The following is a 16,785-nucleotide window of genomic DNA, read 5'->3' as shown; positions in this document are numbered from 1 at the left end:
CAGGTGGCAACCTTCCTACATGTACTTAGGAAATAAAGCATTTTCCAAACCATTTTGGTTGATACCCATATTGCACCAGCTCATTTAACTTTTTAAATAATTTGAACAACTCTAATTTTGAAAGGGTGGCAACTATTTTCGAAAAACTAAAACTTATATTCAACCATTTTTATTGAGCTTGAGGCCGTTTTTAGTAAAAAACTATTGTGGAAAAGCAACAATAATTATGAAAAAATGGTAGAAGTGATAGCTATTTCGGAAATCACCACATTTCCTTATCAGACTTCTTTCTGTGGGATTCGATCCAACGACCCCAACTGACTCAGCCAGTTGCCTACGCACCGTGCTAATTTCTCCTTGTAAATTCTTGTTGCTTTTTTCCCCTTTTTCATTTGTGAAGCCAACTACAATCAAGCGCAGCTATTCCAGTGCTATTTAAGCTTGATCATGTGGTTGTTGGTTTTGTTAATAATTCTATTTATAAAATGTTTAACTTTTGAGTGTGCTCGTCCTTAAGTTATTTGTTTTTGTTATTTTATGGCCTTATAACAATTATAATCAACGATTTTTAATAAATAGTTGTTCATTAAAAACGGCCTCAAGCTCAATACAAATTTTTGAATATAATTGCTATAAGGCCATAAAATAACAAAAACCAAAACCTAAAACCTCACCGCACATCTACAACCCAAGCCCTTTAATCTTACACCTCATTTCTCAAAATCGAACGAACGGTGCGGATCAAGTGGCATTGATTATTAAATAATTTGGACTAAATTTTTTAACAGGTGGCAAAGTATGACTCATTGAATTGTTTTAATGTGTTAGTATGTAGACCACCGATGCAAAGTATCCCAACCTATCCCAACCGACACAAAACCTAAGGTTCGATTTGGCGAAGAATTTGTGAAAGTAAATAGTATTAGTAAAGAGGCGGCAAATAGATTGTTAGCTTGTCATAAATTATTCAGTACATTAGGTTAGGTTAGGTTAGGTTAAAGTGGCTGCCAGTGACCCCACTAGCACACATAGGCCCTAGGTTGTGGGCCCGTTGTGATACCACGCGGATCGTTAGAACCCTCCTACTCAAACCATCGTGTGGATTTTGCGAAACCCAGAAGTTGCCGTATGCCTACTTCGGCTATGTCGGTTAGGTCCTCAAAGAATCCTGAACCCATGAACTTTTGTCTTCTTCTACAAAGTGCGGGGCACTCGCATAACAGGTGCCGCAAGGTTTCTGGCTCTTCCTCATTTCTGCAGCTTCTGCAGAAGTCGTTATGGGGGATCCCTAACCTCTCCGCGTGCCCCCCGATAGCAACATGGCCTGTTAGCAGACCCACAGCTGCGGCTAGGTCTCCTTTGCTCAGCATGAGGAGATCCTTCGACCGCTTTTTGTCCCATTTAGGCCATGTAAGCTTCGTGTTGTTGCAAGTGGTGAGGCTATCCCACCTGTCCCTTGCTAGTTTAAGAGACAGATCCCTTAGAATGAGCTTGCAGGTAGCGAGCGGCATGCCTAATCCCTTCCAGGCCTGCGAAAGTGGAGCGGATGTGCCCTCTCTTGCAAGTTCGTCCGCCTTTTCGTTGCCTGGTATGTTCCGGTGCCCCGGAACCCATACCAAGTGAAGAGCAGACTGCTCAGCCATCTCGTTTAGAGATCTGCGACAGTCCGCTACGGTTTTTGAACTGCATGTGACCGAGTCGAGCGCTTTGAGTGCGGCCTGACTGTCTGAGTAGATGAAGATATCGTTATAAATGACTTCTCTTGTACGTAGGTGTTCAACCGCTTCCTGTATGGCAGCGACCTCAGCTTGAAAGACGCTGCAGTGGTTGGGTAAGCGAAAACATATTTCCAGCCCCAGTCGGGCCGAGAAGACCCCCCCTCCTACCTTGCCGTCTAGCTTAGAGCCATCGGTGTAGAGGTGGAGTGATCCATTGTCATCGGGAGCCCCTCCTGACCAGAATTTTCTATCTGGAATGGAAATCCTATACCTCTTTGTGAAGTTCAACCTTGGTGCACAGTAATCCGTGTCCGGTATATTTATGTCCTTTAAGATTGCGGTGTGGCCTTCCTGAGTGTCCCTCCAGCCTGGTAGTTCCCTCAACCTCAAGGCGGCACACCCCGCTGATTGCTTTCCAACAATTTCAATTGGTAAAATATCGAGGAGCACGCACATAGCCTCCGATGGAGTTGTGCGCAGGGCCCCACAGATGCAGAGCATCGCAGTTCTTTGCACCTTTTGGAGTGCTTCAGTTGTAGATTTCCTGTTGAGACTTGGCCACCATACCAAGACCCCATATAATAGAATCGGCCTAACAACTACCGTGTATAACCAATACATGATGCTAGGGGACAGCCCCCAGCTACGCCCAATCGCCCCCTTGCAACTGTAGAGGGCTACCGTCGCTTTTTTAACACGCTCTTGTATATTTTGCGCCCAGTTAAGCTTTTTGTCCAGGACTACGCCTAGATATTTTGCAGACTCCCCTAGCTTCAGAATCTTATTGCCTATGGCAGGGAGCTGAAGTGAGGGGATTTTGTACTTCCTGGTAAAGAGCACCAGGTCCGTTTTTTCTGGGTTAACACCCAGACCTTTTTCCTTGGTCCATCTCTCGATTAACCTTAGTCTGTCCTGCATAATGTCACAAAGAGTTTGTGGAAATTTTCCACTCACAACCACCGCAAGGTCGTCAGCATACGCTATGACCTTGGAGCCTCCCCCCCTTCCAGGGTCTGCAATAATTCATTAATCGCCATGACCCAAAGAAGGGGGGAGAGGACCCCACCCTGCGGGGTTCCCCTGCAAACGTATCTGTCCAGCGACACGCCCGCCAGTTCCGCCCGCACGACCCTGCCAACTAGCAGCTGTCGTATAAGCGACACCAGCCGTGAGTCGATGTCCAGACCAGTTAGAGCTGATGTGATTGCTTCAGGTGTGATGTTGTTGAAAGCACCCTCAATGTCTAAGAATGCTATCAAGGTGTATTCCTTTATCGCAAGGGATTTCTCAATATGCGACACGATTTCGTGTAGCGCTGTTTCGGTGGACTTCCCCTTCATATAGGCATGCTGCGAAGCCATAAGCTTGTCTGCAACCGATTCCCTAAGAAAGGATTCAATCAGTCGCTCCAATATCTTGAGCTGGAAAGATGATAGACTGATAGGTCTAAAATCCTTGGCGCGAGTATGGGATGTTTTTCCCGCTTTAGGAATGAAGACAACCTTTGACCTTTGCCAGGTCTCCGGAATGTAGTTGAGAGTGAGGACTCCCTTAAAAATAACATACAGCCATTTTGAGCTTAGCTCCATAGATTGCTGTAGCTGAATCGGTGTAACACCATCTGGACCCGCAGATTTGTAAGGCTTGAAGGACCCTATTGCCCACATCAGTTTTTCTTTGGTGATGAGGTCTACCGTAACCGGTTGACCTCTATTTCTTATTGGCCCGTTCAATGGCTGCTCGGTGGCGCCTGGAAAGTGCGTGCTCAGAAGATGGTCCAGGGATTCCTCCCCAGTTTCCGTCCACGCTCCGTCGGATCTTAGCAAGCATCCCGGGGCGATACGAGGTGAACTAGAGAGAACCTTCCTGAGCCTAGAACCTTCTGATACGGATTCCATACCACTGCAAAAGTTCCTCCATGAGGATCTCTTGCTCTTCCTTAGTAGTTTCTTGTAATCTTTCAAGTTTAACTTATAGATTTCCCATTGCGTATCGCCTCCCGAGGATTTTGCGAGATTGAAGGCTCTACGACAATTTTTGCGGGCCTCGTCAATCTCTGTACTCCACCAAGGTGGTTTCTTTTTGCCTCTCGGCTTTACCATGGGGCAGGCCTGATCCAGAGCCTTGCCACATGCCGCAGTAAAGCGATTTGCCAGCCTATCTAGGTCCCTAGAGTTTCCTGGAATTGCTAGTGTGGTTCTTGAGAGCCGTTTGTCAAGCTCTCTTCTGTACTTATGCCAGTCGGCTTTCCTTAGATTTCTTTTGGCAGGTACCTTGGACGGGACCCCGTCTAAGTCGAATTGGATGAAGCGATGATCAGAGAAGGAATGCTCATCAAGCACCCTCCAGTTCCTGATCATGACCTCCGCATCTTCTGAGACGAGGGTAACATCCAGGACCTCTCTTCTGCTCTTCGTTATGAAGGTAGGCTCGCTACCCCTATTACTTATAACTAAGTTAGATTTTAGTATGAATTCAAAGAGTGACTCACCCCGTTCATTGATGTCTCCACTTCCCCATGTGCTATGGTGTGCATTTGCATCACCTCCTAGAATCAGGGCCCCGTCCCAGCGCTCCACTAAATGTTCGACCGGTAGGGTTGGAACAGGCCTGTCATGTGCCAGATACATCGAGGCAAGCCTTATTTGTCGTCCGTTCGCCTCCAGACTGATGGTGGTGGTGTCCTCGTCACTGAACTGAGGAAGAAACAATATTTTTAATTTGGTACTAACAAGGATGCAGGCCCTTGGTTTACCTATGGTAGCTCCACTTATCAAAGTGTGCTCTGCCGACTTCAGCCCGCATATTCCATGCCCTATCACCCAAGGCTCCTGGATGAGGGCGATGTCTGCTGCCCCCTTGGAGAGCTGGAGCAGCAGTGCAGCCGACGCTGCTTTGCTGTGGTGGAGATTAATCTGGAGGACGCGAACCATCTTGGCCGCACCTTCCCACCCCCTCCACCACTGTTGAGTTCGCCTCGTCGTCATCTGACATCAGCTCCTCTTCTGTGTATTGCCGGAAGATATGGTCGACTCCCAGAGAGGATGTAGATGAGGCGTATCCACCAGCCAGGTCATCCATCGGATTGGCCTGGTTGGATTCCTCGTCCACCTCATCCTCGCTGTTGTCTGCTTCCGGCTCAACTTCGTTGCCTCTTGCTGCGTTCACGTCGTTCGTGTACACCCTTATCTTTGCGGTGTCGAAACCGTAATTGATGACGCCCCCAGTCTTTTCGAGGAGTGGCAACGACTCCTTATTTAGCAAAAGGACCGCCTGACGAGTCGCCTTTGTGCTGTGCTCTAGCCGCACCACCTTCCAATTGTGAGAGGGTAACTCGGGATTAAAGAGCCTTATAATCTCAAGCACTCTCTCTGGTTCGGTCGGTTTGGCCGGTATCCATGCCCTTGCTCTGGGCCTGGATGGGATGTCCTTGAAGTCCACAGCCCGTAGCATCGCTCCGGGGTAGACCTCTCCCAGCATGGCCATCGCCTTCTTGTACATGCCCGCCGACCTTTCATCGTCGCACGCGACGATTTTGACGTTACCTTGGAACCAACCTGCGTCCCGGCATATCGGAGGTGGTCCGGGGTGCTCCCGAAGCACGCTGACGCAGATGTTCGCCAATTCCGCTTTAACCCATTTCCAATGAGCTCTCAGTGCCAATTCGTCTTCCTGGTTCTCATCGAGCACACCCAGGAGGATCCGATTTTTGGCTACCTCAGCAAAGGTGGGGCCTTGCGTCCTGGCTCTTTTCGACTTATTTTGCGCAACCTCCATCGATCTATTGCGCTTTTCCGCAGCTGGTGGCTCTCCGAGCACCGGCAGCTGATAGTCGGGCACTATCGTCATTGCCCACGCTATCTCCGACCGGATCTCTTCCACGTGACAGGGCAGCGCCCTGCTACATAGGTCCGGGGTTAATGCGGATCTCTTCAAGATCCTCATGGCAGCCTTCCTGTGCTTGGCAATGGCTGCGCTTGGTGGTGGCCTGTCATCAGGCCTTGTAAATGCCGTAGGAGTAGGGGGAGGCGGGGCCCGCGCATCAGCTCTGGCGCCCCCTGGGGCTGCAAGCTGCAAGCCAGGTTTGCCTTCACTGGTGCCGGGAAAATCCCGTTTCGGTTCCCCCACCCTCTTCCTTTCCGCTTTTGTGGATACGCCTGACCCCGGCATCGCCAGAGGCTTACGTACCCCACTAGTGCTGGCCACGTCGTGGCTAGTAGAGGGACCCTGCATCGCATGGGCCCCATGGTGTCTGGGCAACTGCCCTTCCGACTTTTTATGAGTGCCGGTCTCAATTTCCGTTGTTGTTGATTTTGGTTTGTTCTTTAATTCGCTCATATTCCCACGAGTTGCGGAGAAAGGGTTCGTCGGCCCCGGGCAGAGATCCGCAGTACCCAGGGTAAGGCCATCGAATGCAACCGGGTGCGGCCTGGTTCCCAGAGGGCTCCGTTAGCGACTGGGCTATTTAGGGGCTCCCAGCCAGGCTGATCCTCAGTACGGTACGCGTAACGCCTTGATCCAGCCCCTACCTCCAGACCACGATCAAAGACCATTTCCGTATGGCATAGCGATGAAAACGCATAAGCACACAGCACTGATCCCTGATCTTAGCTGGACACCCTCCCGACATCGCACGGGATTGCTCTGTAGTGCCCATTTCCAGCCGGCACCCTCGCGGAGGGTTCAGTCCGAGGATTTTCGCCGACCTTCAGTACATTAATTTCATATAAAAATAAAAACTTCTTCCTTTTTATATGGGAAGACCAAACTAGCAATGGGACAGGGAAAAACATACGTTTGAAAAACATCCAAAGTGATCCGCTAACGAGACGTTTACAAACCATTGAGAACGGCACTTTGCCTGCCACAAACAGAGCAACGCGTTGTGGAAAAAAGTTCTGAAAAAGTTCGGTTAGCCATTATTGTTTTCATTAGATTCATCCGCACAGCGTCCGCAAAACATCTGCTTACGATATCGTTTGCGGATATTTGGTCGACTGGGATAGAATGGCAAGACCACACGCTGAGTCGATTGTTTTTTATTCGTAATCTTGGCAAAAAATACCCAAAGCCAAAAGTAGCGTGTGTATAATACACTTTTCTTTTAGATTTTTAGTTGCATGCGTTTGCTACAAACCAAACACAAAATATATGACCCTGAATGTGAACTACACTTTGAGTTAATAAATGATGGTAATATACAAATAACACGCTTTATTTCAGAATAAAATGATTTACCTATACAAATATATAAGAAATTTTAATTCTGGCTTATACCCAAAAATAATGGATAATATTTATGAAGTAATCTCTTTTGCAGAACTATATACCTACTTATGGTAAAGCACATTTTTATGAAAATAATAGAACCTAAACATTGAAAGATTTTATACTACTAAATAGGTACCCAAGTATTAAACAAATGAATTATACCAGCCAAATTTTTTTACACTTTTACAAGAGTAAAAACTTGTATATGTAAAATTTTCCCTAAACTAATAGTTATTAGTTACTAAAAAGTTCTAACATCCATTTCTTCACTATACGTATAAACAAAAGAGACCACAAAGCCCATGAACGAAAATTATCCACTATTATTACATAAATAACATGTGGCAACCATGACCGTGACGCACTAACAGGCTAACTTAATATTCCCGGCTTGCGTTTTGGTAGGCACGCCGTAGGATTTTTTTCTTGCATCACCCGAAATTGGCTTGCGTGCGTTTGCATTTGATTTCATTGAGCGAAATGTCAAATCAAAATGTCACGCAGGACAAAAATTGGAAATTGAGTTAGCTTCAGTTGCACACCGTTAAGTTTCGGTTGGTCCCATACAAATTGTATGTGCAGGAGAAATTTTTGACAGTAAATTGGCGGCATGTGTGAATATTAGGTTAGCCTGTAATACAGTGGTCGATGAGTGGTCGGCGCTTCATAGCAAAATTGTGGACGATCACTTCACCAGTGTTGCCGTTTTAGCCCTTTCGTGGCTAGATTTAGATACTTTTTTTGGCCACGTAATTTTAAAATTGCCCCTAGCCCTTTTTTAGCCCTTTGGAAAATTTATTCTTTCTTGATATGGAAAAGGTGTATGTGTATGCTTAATTTGATCTAATTTTTTTCATTTATATACGAGATGAATTTTTAAACTAAGAAAGATTCTGCTATATATATATATATGTATGTGTGTATTGTATTGTATTGTGTGCTCCTTATGTTTTTATACAAACTATAAAAGTGTTAGGGCTGTTAACTTATCTATAGCTATATGAGTCAAAGCCGTGTTTGTGGAAAAATTATGAGATTTCGGCTCTACTCATTTCGGCCTTTTTTGGACCTCATTTGTAAATAAATAAATATTGTACCAGTAAGCTGGTATGTTATATGCTTCAAGCCTGATGGTACAATCACTTGATGGTGCCAGCAAGCTTGTGTCGTGTATTTGCCCTTTTACATATACATATATGTAAGTAAAAAATTATAGCTACCATTTTTAGCCACAACGAATTTTTTTAGCTCTTTGTAGACCTTTTTTAAAAGGAATTTGGCTACCACTAAAAATGATTCGCGGCAACACTGCACTTCACACGTATTCTTACGCTCTATCTTTTAAGCCCAAAATACAATAGCGCTGTGGCAGTGGCAGTGAGTTTTCAAGATTAGCTGTCACTGCCGAAGCAAACACAATACGGCGTTGTCAGTGACTGCTTTTTTTGGCATTCCCTTTTGTTTGTTTAGATTTTTGTTGTTGCCTTTTAGGATTCAGTGACATAAACAGAAGTTGGCTGCGTATCATTTATGTCAAATTCAATATGCGAAGTTTACTGCGATGAAGACAGCGGCAGTGAATTTATAATTTGGGCTAAACTGAGCAGTACTGCTAGCTGTCACTGCTGTATTGTGAGTCGCTTCATTGGACACCACACTTTCTAAAAAACAGTTTATTTCGCAAAACTGCCACTGCCACTGCGTTATTGTATTTTGGGCTTTAGACGTTAGCGAGACAGCAACGAATCAACATAGCGGATGGGTGTTCTGCTTTGTTTATTGCGAGAAATGTGTATGTACATACATACGTTGAAAATTATTTTGGAGGTATACAATGCCTTTTGTGTTGTACGATCTTTGAAAAACTAGGGAATATGCTATTAAACGACATTTTTAATAATTTCACAATGATATGGAAAATTTTGATGAACATGAATTTCAATATTGACGTGGGTGAATCCAAATGAATTTTTTATTTGAGATTTTATGTATGTACGTATTACTCTAATACTGTCATAACTCAAAAAACTAAAAAACTCGGGAAAAACGGCATTCAAGTTTTGAATTTACATATACTCCCTAGGAAAAAGTAATACATTTTTGTTCTAATGACTAGTGGTAATCGTCCCAGATGCATATGAAATTTTTACACATAAGTAGGTAACGTTCATGTTTGCATATTTAACTAGATTTTTAGCTTTTTTTGGATTAGGACACTTTTTTAGTAAATGAGCGATTAATACATTCATATCGTCACCTGAAATGCAAAACGACTTAACAAAAATTGTCACTGAAATGAAAAAAGTCGTGAACAATATTTTTTTTTTCATAAAACGATGTGGGGAGTTGTAATTCGATGAAATCCATCATATCAATGAAAAATTTAATTTTGAATTTTTTATGAGTTACGACTTTTTGCATTTCAGCGACGATGTTTGTTACGTCGTTTTGCATTCTGCTGACGATATGAATTAAATATATGTATCTATATAATTTTATTGAAGCCCGATGCGTTAAAAATTTTGTTTCACTTCTCGTAATTTCCTACTGGGTTGCTCATGCGGAGCAGTTCTCTTGTGCTCACCAACACAGACACAGTTTAACTTTTGCCGACCGCTGCACTAGCAGCGTTGCCAGGTTGACGTTTCTAACGTCATTTGGACGTTTTTTGTATCCTGTTGACGTTTGGACGTTTTTTGTGTAAAAAATTACGTTTTTTATCTTCTCAGTAATTTTTCTCTGTTACTAAATCTTGTAAGTAGAACTGATTTTGAATTATTTTCTCAATAAATATTTACAAGCTTTGTTTTTTGCAGCAGCTTCTTCAAAAGATATTTATTATTTGGACACAGATGACTTAAATATGATGCAAAGCAAGCGCACGCGCATTTTTTGGACTCTTGGCTGGTTTTGAGAACACTTGAGGTTAAGAGGCTTATTGCAATGTTTGCAATTGCACATTAAAAGCCAAATCAGGAAGAGCTGATCTACTGCAACACGCGCGCTCGCAAAAGCACCAAAAAAACTGTAGCAGGATAAAAAGTCAGAAAAAAGTAAGCGACTTTTTTAAGGCTTCATTAAAAATGTAATGAACGCAAAAAAGGCTGAAATGTTGCCATGTTCCTTCACTTTCGGCAACCGACCACCGAACAAATGTCTACAAGAAGAAAAAAATTATTAAAAATCAACGCGATTCTTTAGCAACTTATAACTTGCACATTATTACCCTGAAATTTAATGGGCTATCAAGCTGAATACTCAAAGCAATTCTTAAAAGTCTGAATAAAAAGTTGAAAATCTAGCTGAAACTTTTGCAGATTTTTTCATAATTTTTGCACAAAGTTTGAAATGTGGATTAATATTTAGTTTGTCATATAATGAGCTAGGCTTTTATGGAAAAATAATAAACATTAATTAAACAAAAGAAAAATAGCCACAATCGATCAAAATGTTGATGAATGAATCAGCTGATAACAAGTGTATGTATAAAATGATTTTTATATTAACGATCTCAAACCAGTTTACAATGAACTGTAAATGTGCTCTGTCGAAATGACATTTTAATATACCTTACATACATACTTATGTACCATTGTATACAATAAAAGTTTAATAAGAACAATTATTTGTGCACGCATTTGAAAAAGACGTTTTTTGGGTAGAAAATAACTTTTTTTAGACCAAGACGGACGTTTTCTCATGCCGAAGACCCGGCAACACTGTGTACTAGTCCCACGACAAAATGGGACTGCCTTCGTGTGCCCAGCATCAGTGTTGCCAGTTTACATATTTTGTAGCTTTTATTTTCGACGTTTAGCTATAGAAATTTTCGTTTAGCTATTAGCTATTTTCTTGGCTTTTTTGAATCGAGTTCGCTATTTTAGCTACCATTTTTTTTATAAATTCCCCACTTTACATAGAGTTCTATCATTATGATGAATATTAAAAGTACAAAAAAAAAAATTGGTATAAATGGTAGCAATCAATATACTTACGAAACTATAGTAAAACTTTGTTTGTAGATTTTCTCTCTTACGTCAGGTTTTTTAAGAGGACCTTGTAATTTTAAAGATATGATTTCAACAAAAAATTATTTAAAAATTTAGTGTAATGTAGAGGAAATTCTGTGGATTAAAACAAATAAAATTGTTTGGTTCACGAGGACGAACTCCTACTTTATGCTATCGTGTTTGCTAAATTAAAATATGTTTAATTTCTATGACTTTATGAATTAATTTATGCTGAAGTAGATAAAAAAATACACTATGCAAGTAAAGTTAATATGGTTTTGTGATTATCTGGTCACACTACTATTGACGATGCAGACGCTGCCAATTTATTAGCAGAATTATTACTCTGCTATGCTGTTACTAATCGACGATGCTGTTAGTAATCGTACGATGCGACGATGCGGCGATGCCGAGTAACTACGCTACTTTCGCATCGTCGTAATCGTCAAAAGTGTTAGTTATTAACGTACTCGTACGATACTACCCAGCAAAAACTTTGATTCCATGTAATGCATGAAGTAATCGAAATAACCTCTGTGCACCACTTACCAGTTGGTTTACAAAACTGGTTACTTTAACATGGGCATGTCATTGGAGGTAACCACTTGCATTCAGTTGTTTGAGAACTTATTACGTAATGACTTCACAAGATCTCTATCCACCGCTTACCCACTAGTTTACCGAATCGATTACATTAAACTTTACATAATCAGTTCCTTGTAATGTATTCTATAACCCATCTATTGAAAGATGTTATATAACTGCATACATACATACCTTACGTAACCAGTTCTCAGTAATCTATTCTATAAACACTCCCAAGGTAAACAAATAATTATGGCTTTGTTCATAAAAAGTAAAATGGGTAATTGTTCTATTAAAAGGCATTTTCAAGCCTATTTCACTTTTTATAAAATTGGCTGTCAGTCTTTAATTTCTCATTTTTATTTAAAAATTTTAGTGGAAAATATACAGTGGTGGCAAAATAAATAGGGGCACGACATTTAAACAAATTTTTCCTATTTTTCATTTGTTTAATTAATACTTTTTTTTTTTTTATAATATTATAGCTCATTATCTAACAAAAACTGTATAAACTCATATTTGAAACTTTGTGCAAAAATTATAAAGATTCTGCGAAATTTCATCTAAATTCTCAACTTTTTAATCAGATTTTTTAGAATTTTTTGAGTATGAAGTTTTATAGCCCTGCACTGATTTTTGATAATTTTTATTCTGAATGTATTACGCACTTTTTTCCATAAAAAAAAAATTCTCGAACATAATTTGTATGGAAGAAAATGCGTTAAAAAAATTGCCAAAAATCAACGCAATTTTTTAGCAACTTAAGACTTACACTTAACTGTACTAAAATTTAATGGGCAATAAAATTACATACTAAAAATTTAAAAAATCTGATGAAAAGGTTGATGCAGCTTTGCAGAATTTTTATAATTTTTGCACAAAGTTTCAAATATGAATTTATATGGTTTTAGATAATAAGCCATAATTTTATAAAAAAAAAATAATAAATACTAAATAAACCAAAGAAAAATAGGCAAAATTTAAAAAAAAATGTCGTGTATCTATTTATTTTTCCACGACTGTAGGTATAATTAAATCAAGAACATAACGAATCAAATTACATAAACACCTTTGTGGTCTGCTTATTAAATTATGTGACACTTTTACCAGTTTTGGCAGTTTTTCTTTTCTTTTAATATTTTAATTCGAGTCTAGGATAATAACCAATAAGCACCATATAACCCACATTTCAAATTTTGTTCATAAATTATAAAAATTCAACAAACTACCAATTTCCTCTAAAAATGTCAAACTTTCTATTCAGAATTTTTGAAAAATTTTAGGTATAGTTTTAAATTTAATCGGCTATAAAACTGCATACACAAAATTTTTCCAAAAACTCTGAATAAAAAGTTTTAAAATTTTGGGGGGAAACTGGTAAAGTTTGTTGGGTTTTTATATGGTGTTTGTTATTAAATGTGCCAAACTTTTATAATAAATAGTAAACATAAAAAAACAAAAGACAAATACAGGTCAAAATGTCACATGATTTCATAAACCAATCAAAAGTGTAAACGTTTACAAGATGAAAGAATTCCATTTCTCATTTTTTATTTCGAACCCGTTGGTTTTTAAAATGACGGGTTTTCGCTCTTTTAATCCTTTTCGTTAAGTCAAAACTGTTATGAGCACATTACTGTTAAAGTACTACAACTTAAAAAAGTTAAATTAAATTTGTATTCATACATTAAATGTTTATGAAACGTTAAAGCTTAAGTTATTATTAGGTACAGTAATACAGTTGTACATGAAAACTTTTTTGTTTATGTTCAATCCATTGGTTTTTAAAATGGCGGGTTTTCGCTCTTTTAATGTCTTTCGTTAAGAGTCAAAAATGTTATGAGCACATTAGTTTTAAAGTATTACAACAACTTAAAACAATTAAATTAAATTTGTATTCATACATTAAATGTTTATGAAACGTTAAAGCTTAAGTTATTATTACATATAGTAAAACGGTAGATGTAAACTTTTTTTATGTTGAATCCATTGGTTTTTTATGTTGAATCCATTGGTTTTTAAAATGACGGTTCTTCGATTTCTTTATTGCTTTTCGTAAAGAGTCATGAAACGTTTTTTCGCCAAGGCTTTGATTTTCCGGTGTACCTATGCACAAAAAAATATTCAAAAATAATTAAAAATTAGAAGTGAAAAGTCTTCCTATAAACATAATGAAAATTACCGTATAAAACAGACATAAGCTTACTATAATCTAGCAATTTCTTCTTATTCTGTTTGCCTTCCAAATTGTAGTCAAAAATGAGGTTTGTAGAAAATATACTATCGAATTTCTTCTCTATGCCACCATTTTTCAAAAGAAGATCTACCGTTGCTATCTATAATTAGTTAAGTAAAAATTCAAAACACAAGTTATAAGAAGGTTTTTTTATCAAGTAATTTGAATTTAATATTTACCAGCGGCCCACTGACGAACTTTTAAATAGTGGTAATCCGTCCACTCCAATATCTAAAAAGATCTGAATTATCTCTTCTAATTTTATTTCGTCTTTTATTTTCATTAATTACTTTTCAATTCCTATGTGGATGTATTGGCCGCGAGAAACGGTGCGTACAATAGTTTGCGAATTTTTGTCAATCAATCCTGAAACGCTCCTTGGAACGCACATGTTTTGCGAAATAAGAAATGCACAATAGTTCTTTACAGCATTTATGAGAAGGTAGGAATTTTAAATACCAATCGCATAGCTGTGCATTCATTGATTTTTTATTTTGTGGAGTATTAAAGATTTTAAAGTCTTCATTGGCACAATTTGCAGGTTCGCTCTGCATTTGCACTTCGCGAACATTTTTTTTAATAGTTAGTATGCGTTTGATTCTTTCGGATTCTTTTTTCATCAAACGTTTTGTATGTCTTTTGCTTAACATTATTTTCCACTTACAATCTTTAATTTTGTTAAGAAAACCGCACTTTTAACACAATATTCTACGACCAAACCGAATTTCAATTCCACGCGTCAATATTTTAGAAACTTATGAGAAGTGATGCAAACATTCGATGGCACTATCGATAGTATATGTAATTTTTCAGTCAATATCGATTTAATTGTTTGCGCTGCCGATTGTTTATATTTCAAATCTTTACTAGTGTTTATAGAGAACAGTCAAAAATGTAAGTTGCTTTGGCGCTAGCTTCTTTGATAAATGCTTGTATATAAGAATGGTGGCGAAGGAATGGAGGGGTTTTTACAGTTGGCAAAAGTAAAAGGTAATCGTAGGTTAACATATAAAAGTAAATTTTCCTCATTTTCGAGCTTAGCTCCACAATTTCTCCCTCGTTAATCTGTAATTATAAAATAATCGTAGATTAAACCGGTAACTTTTCGGGGTCCAACTTATTTTGATCGATTATTTTTGCGAAGAAATGACGCTTGCAAAGGGAGAGGTATGTAAAGGCATTTTTACTAAAATATTAAGTTCAAATATATTTAAATTACTTAATTTAGCAGGTAAATGTAATCACAGGGGCACCGAGAAGAAGTTGAACTTTTTCTTAAGTTGCTAGAAAAACAAGCACAACAAATTTGACAGCTAATAATCGTAGATTTGTATATGTAAATGGGTTGATTAACAAACAAGATTTGGTTGAGATCATATTAATATGTGAACGTACTTTAACTTAGGTTTAACAATCTGATATCCGTTATTACTTTCCTGCGAAGTGAAATATTTCTTTATAGTCAAAAGTATTTTTAAAATAAAGAGTTTATTCTTTAAATAAAAAGTTTATTTTTATTACAATTGATATTACACCCGATATTTCGATATTGATAACTCGTTGGCCGGTACTCGGCAATCGATAGTACCATCGATAGTTCTGCAGCACTACTACTGAGATTCACAAATTCGCAACGCAATATGCAGGGCTCGGACCAAAAACTTTCATTCCGCACTAGCTCATAGGAAAAATTGCAGTAGGTTGAAGAATTTCGGAGTAGATCCGATTAAATTTTGGCTAGTTAAAAATATTAATATTAGCCATCAGATATAGAATTTTTATCGGCAAAAAAGCATCTAAAAGGAAAAAACAAATAAATTGATGGCATAAAAATCTGGATTACTGTGATGTAGCTGCTTCCACTTGGAGTCAATTAAACATTTATGAAAAAGCTTTGTAAAGTAAAAAAAGAAATCTTGCCAAATTTGAAATGCCATTGTTATTCTGGCCACAGGTAGAAAAATTGCAGTAGGTTCGCACTTTTCCCAGTACGCGGCAGAATAATTGTATCGTCTAAAAAATGCAGCAGATCTACTGCAATTGCCGTTAAGTCCGAACGCTGGCGACATGAATACAAAATGTAACGGGATACAAAATTGCTAAAATAGATGTAAGCCTTGAAATGTTTAGCATTCCCAAGCACGGTTGCCACTTTGGTAAAATGTTACCAGAAATGGTGACTTTTCTCTTCAAAATATTCTGCAATATCATACAATATCTGCGTCTAAGTTACATTCATACACGTAGCTAATTTCTTAGGAAATGAATTGGTTTTTAATAGTGTTGGGAAAATCGAGTACTTTTGAGGACCGAGTTTTTTGGTATCGCAACTTTTAAAGATAGGGTATGTTTTGAGAGTACTGAGTACTTTCTTTATATCTATAAATGTTAGTAACATTTCGATGTTTAGTTTATAAAACTCACTAGCTGGCAGCACTTTATTCGAATTAACATATTAATCCCAAATTACGTGAAAGGAATGGTTAACATTAGATACTGGGTACAAGTATTGTACTTGAAACTTCAAATTGTGTACAATCATTTCTGAGTACCGGTAAATGTTAATAATGCTCAGTACTTTTAAGTATCTATTCGACACTTAATACTGAGTACATGTGTCAAACCGGTGATTGAAAAATAGCTTTTTTAGTACTGAATACTTTCGAGTTCTTTTAAGTTCTGAGTACTTTCGAGTTCCTTTGTAAGTACCGAGTACTTTGGAGTACTCAGTAGCGATACTTATAAATGTCGGGTTCTGTCGATCCTTTTGAGAATCGAGTTCTGAGTGCTTTTGGTATCGATACTGCCCAACACTAGTTTTTAATGATTTTTAAAAAATTGTGAGCGATGGGCTTTGAAATTGGTGCGGGAATCGGGTGGATATTGTTTGTCATTTATTAAATAATAGCTGCAGATGACGCTGTGTTGAATATCCGGCATGTAATGCTTTTTAGCGAAGAGCCTA

At 38.7% G+C, this 16,785-nt stretch overlaps 2 protein-coding genes and 1 long non-coding RNA gene across 3 annotated transcripts in view; 1 reads left to right on the top strand and 2 right to left on the bottom strand.

Annotated features, from left to right (window-relative positions):
• Positions 1-16,785, top strand: part of LOC118736014 (voltage-dependent L-type calcium channel subunit beta-2) — a 269,478-nt gene that overhangs the window by 71,181 nt on the left and 181,512 nt on the right.
• Positions 982-5,242, bottom strand: LOC118735019. Its single transcript, XM_036464617.1, has 3 exons — positions 4,474-5,242; positions 3,598-4,414; positions 982-2,721 (listed from the first exon to the last, which is right to left on the bottom strand). The coding sequence occupies exons 2-3, from the start codon at positions 3,636-3,638 to the stop codon at positions 1,083-1,085; spliced, it is 1,680 nt and encodes a 559-aa protein (XP_036320510.1). The 5' UTR covers positions 3,639-4,414; positions 4,474-5,242; the 3' UTR covers positions 982-1,082.
• On the bottom strand, positions 12,982-14,575 carry LOC118735020. The gene is made up of 4 exons (XR_004992491.1): positions 14,111-14,575; positions 14,000-14,051; positions 13,767-13,920; positions 12,982-13,690 (listed from the first exon to the last, which is right to left on the bottom strand). It is a non-coding gene; the product is annotated as an uncharacterized LOC118735020 (long non-coding RNA).

Source organism: Rhagoletis pomonella, unplaced genomic scaffold (genome assembly GCF_013731165.1).
Source record: "Rhagoletis pomonella isolate Grant_MI unplaced genomic scaffold, Rhpom_1.0 Rhpom_scaffold_00003, whole genome shotgun sequence".
Classification (NCBI taxonomy): Eukaryota; Metazoa; Arthropoda; class Insecta; order Diptera; family Tephritidae; genus Rhagoletis; species Rhagoletis pomonella.
The sequence above is the reverse complement of the archived record's forward strand: the minus strand, read 5'-3'. Positions and strand labels throughout refer to the sequence as shown.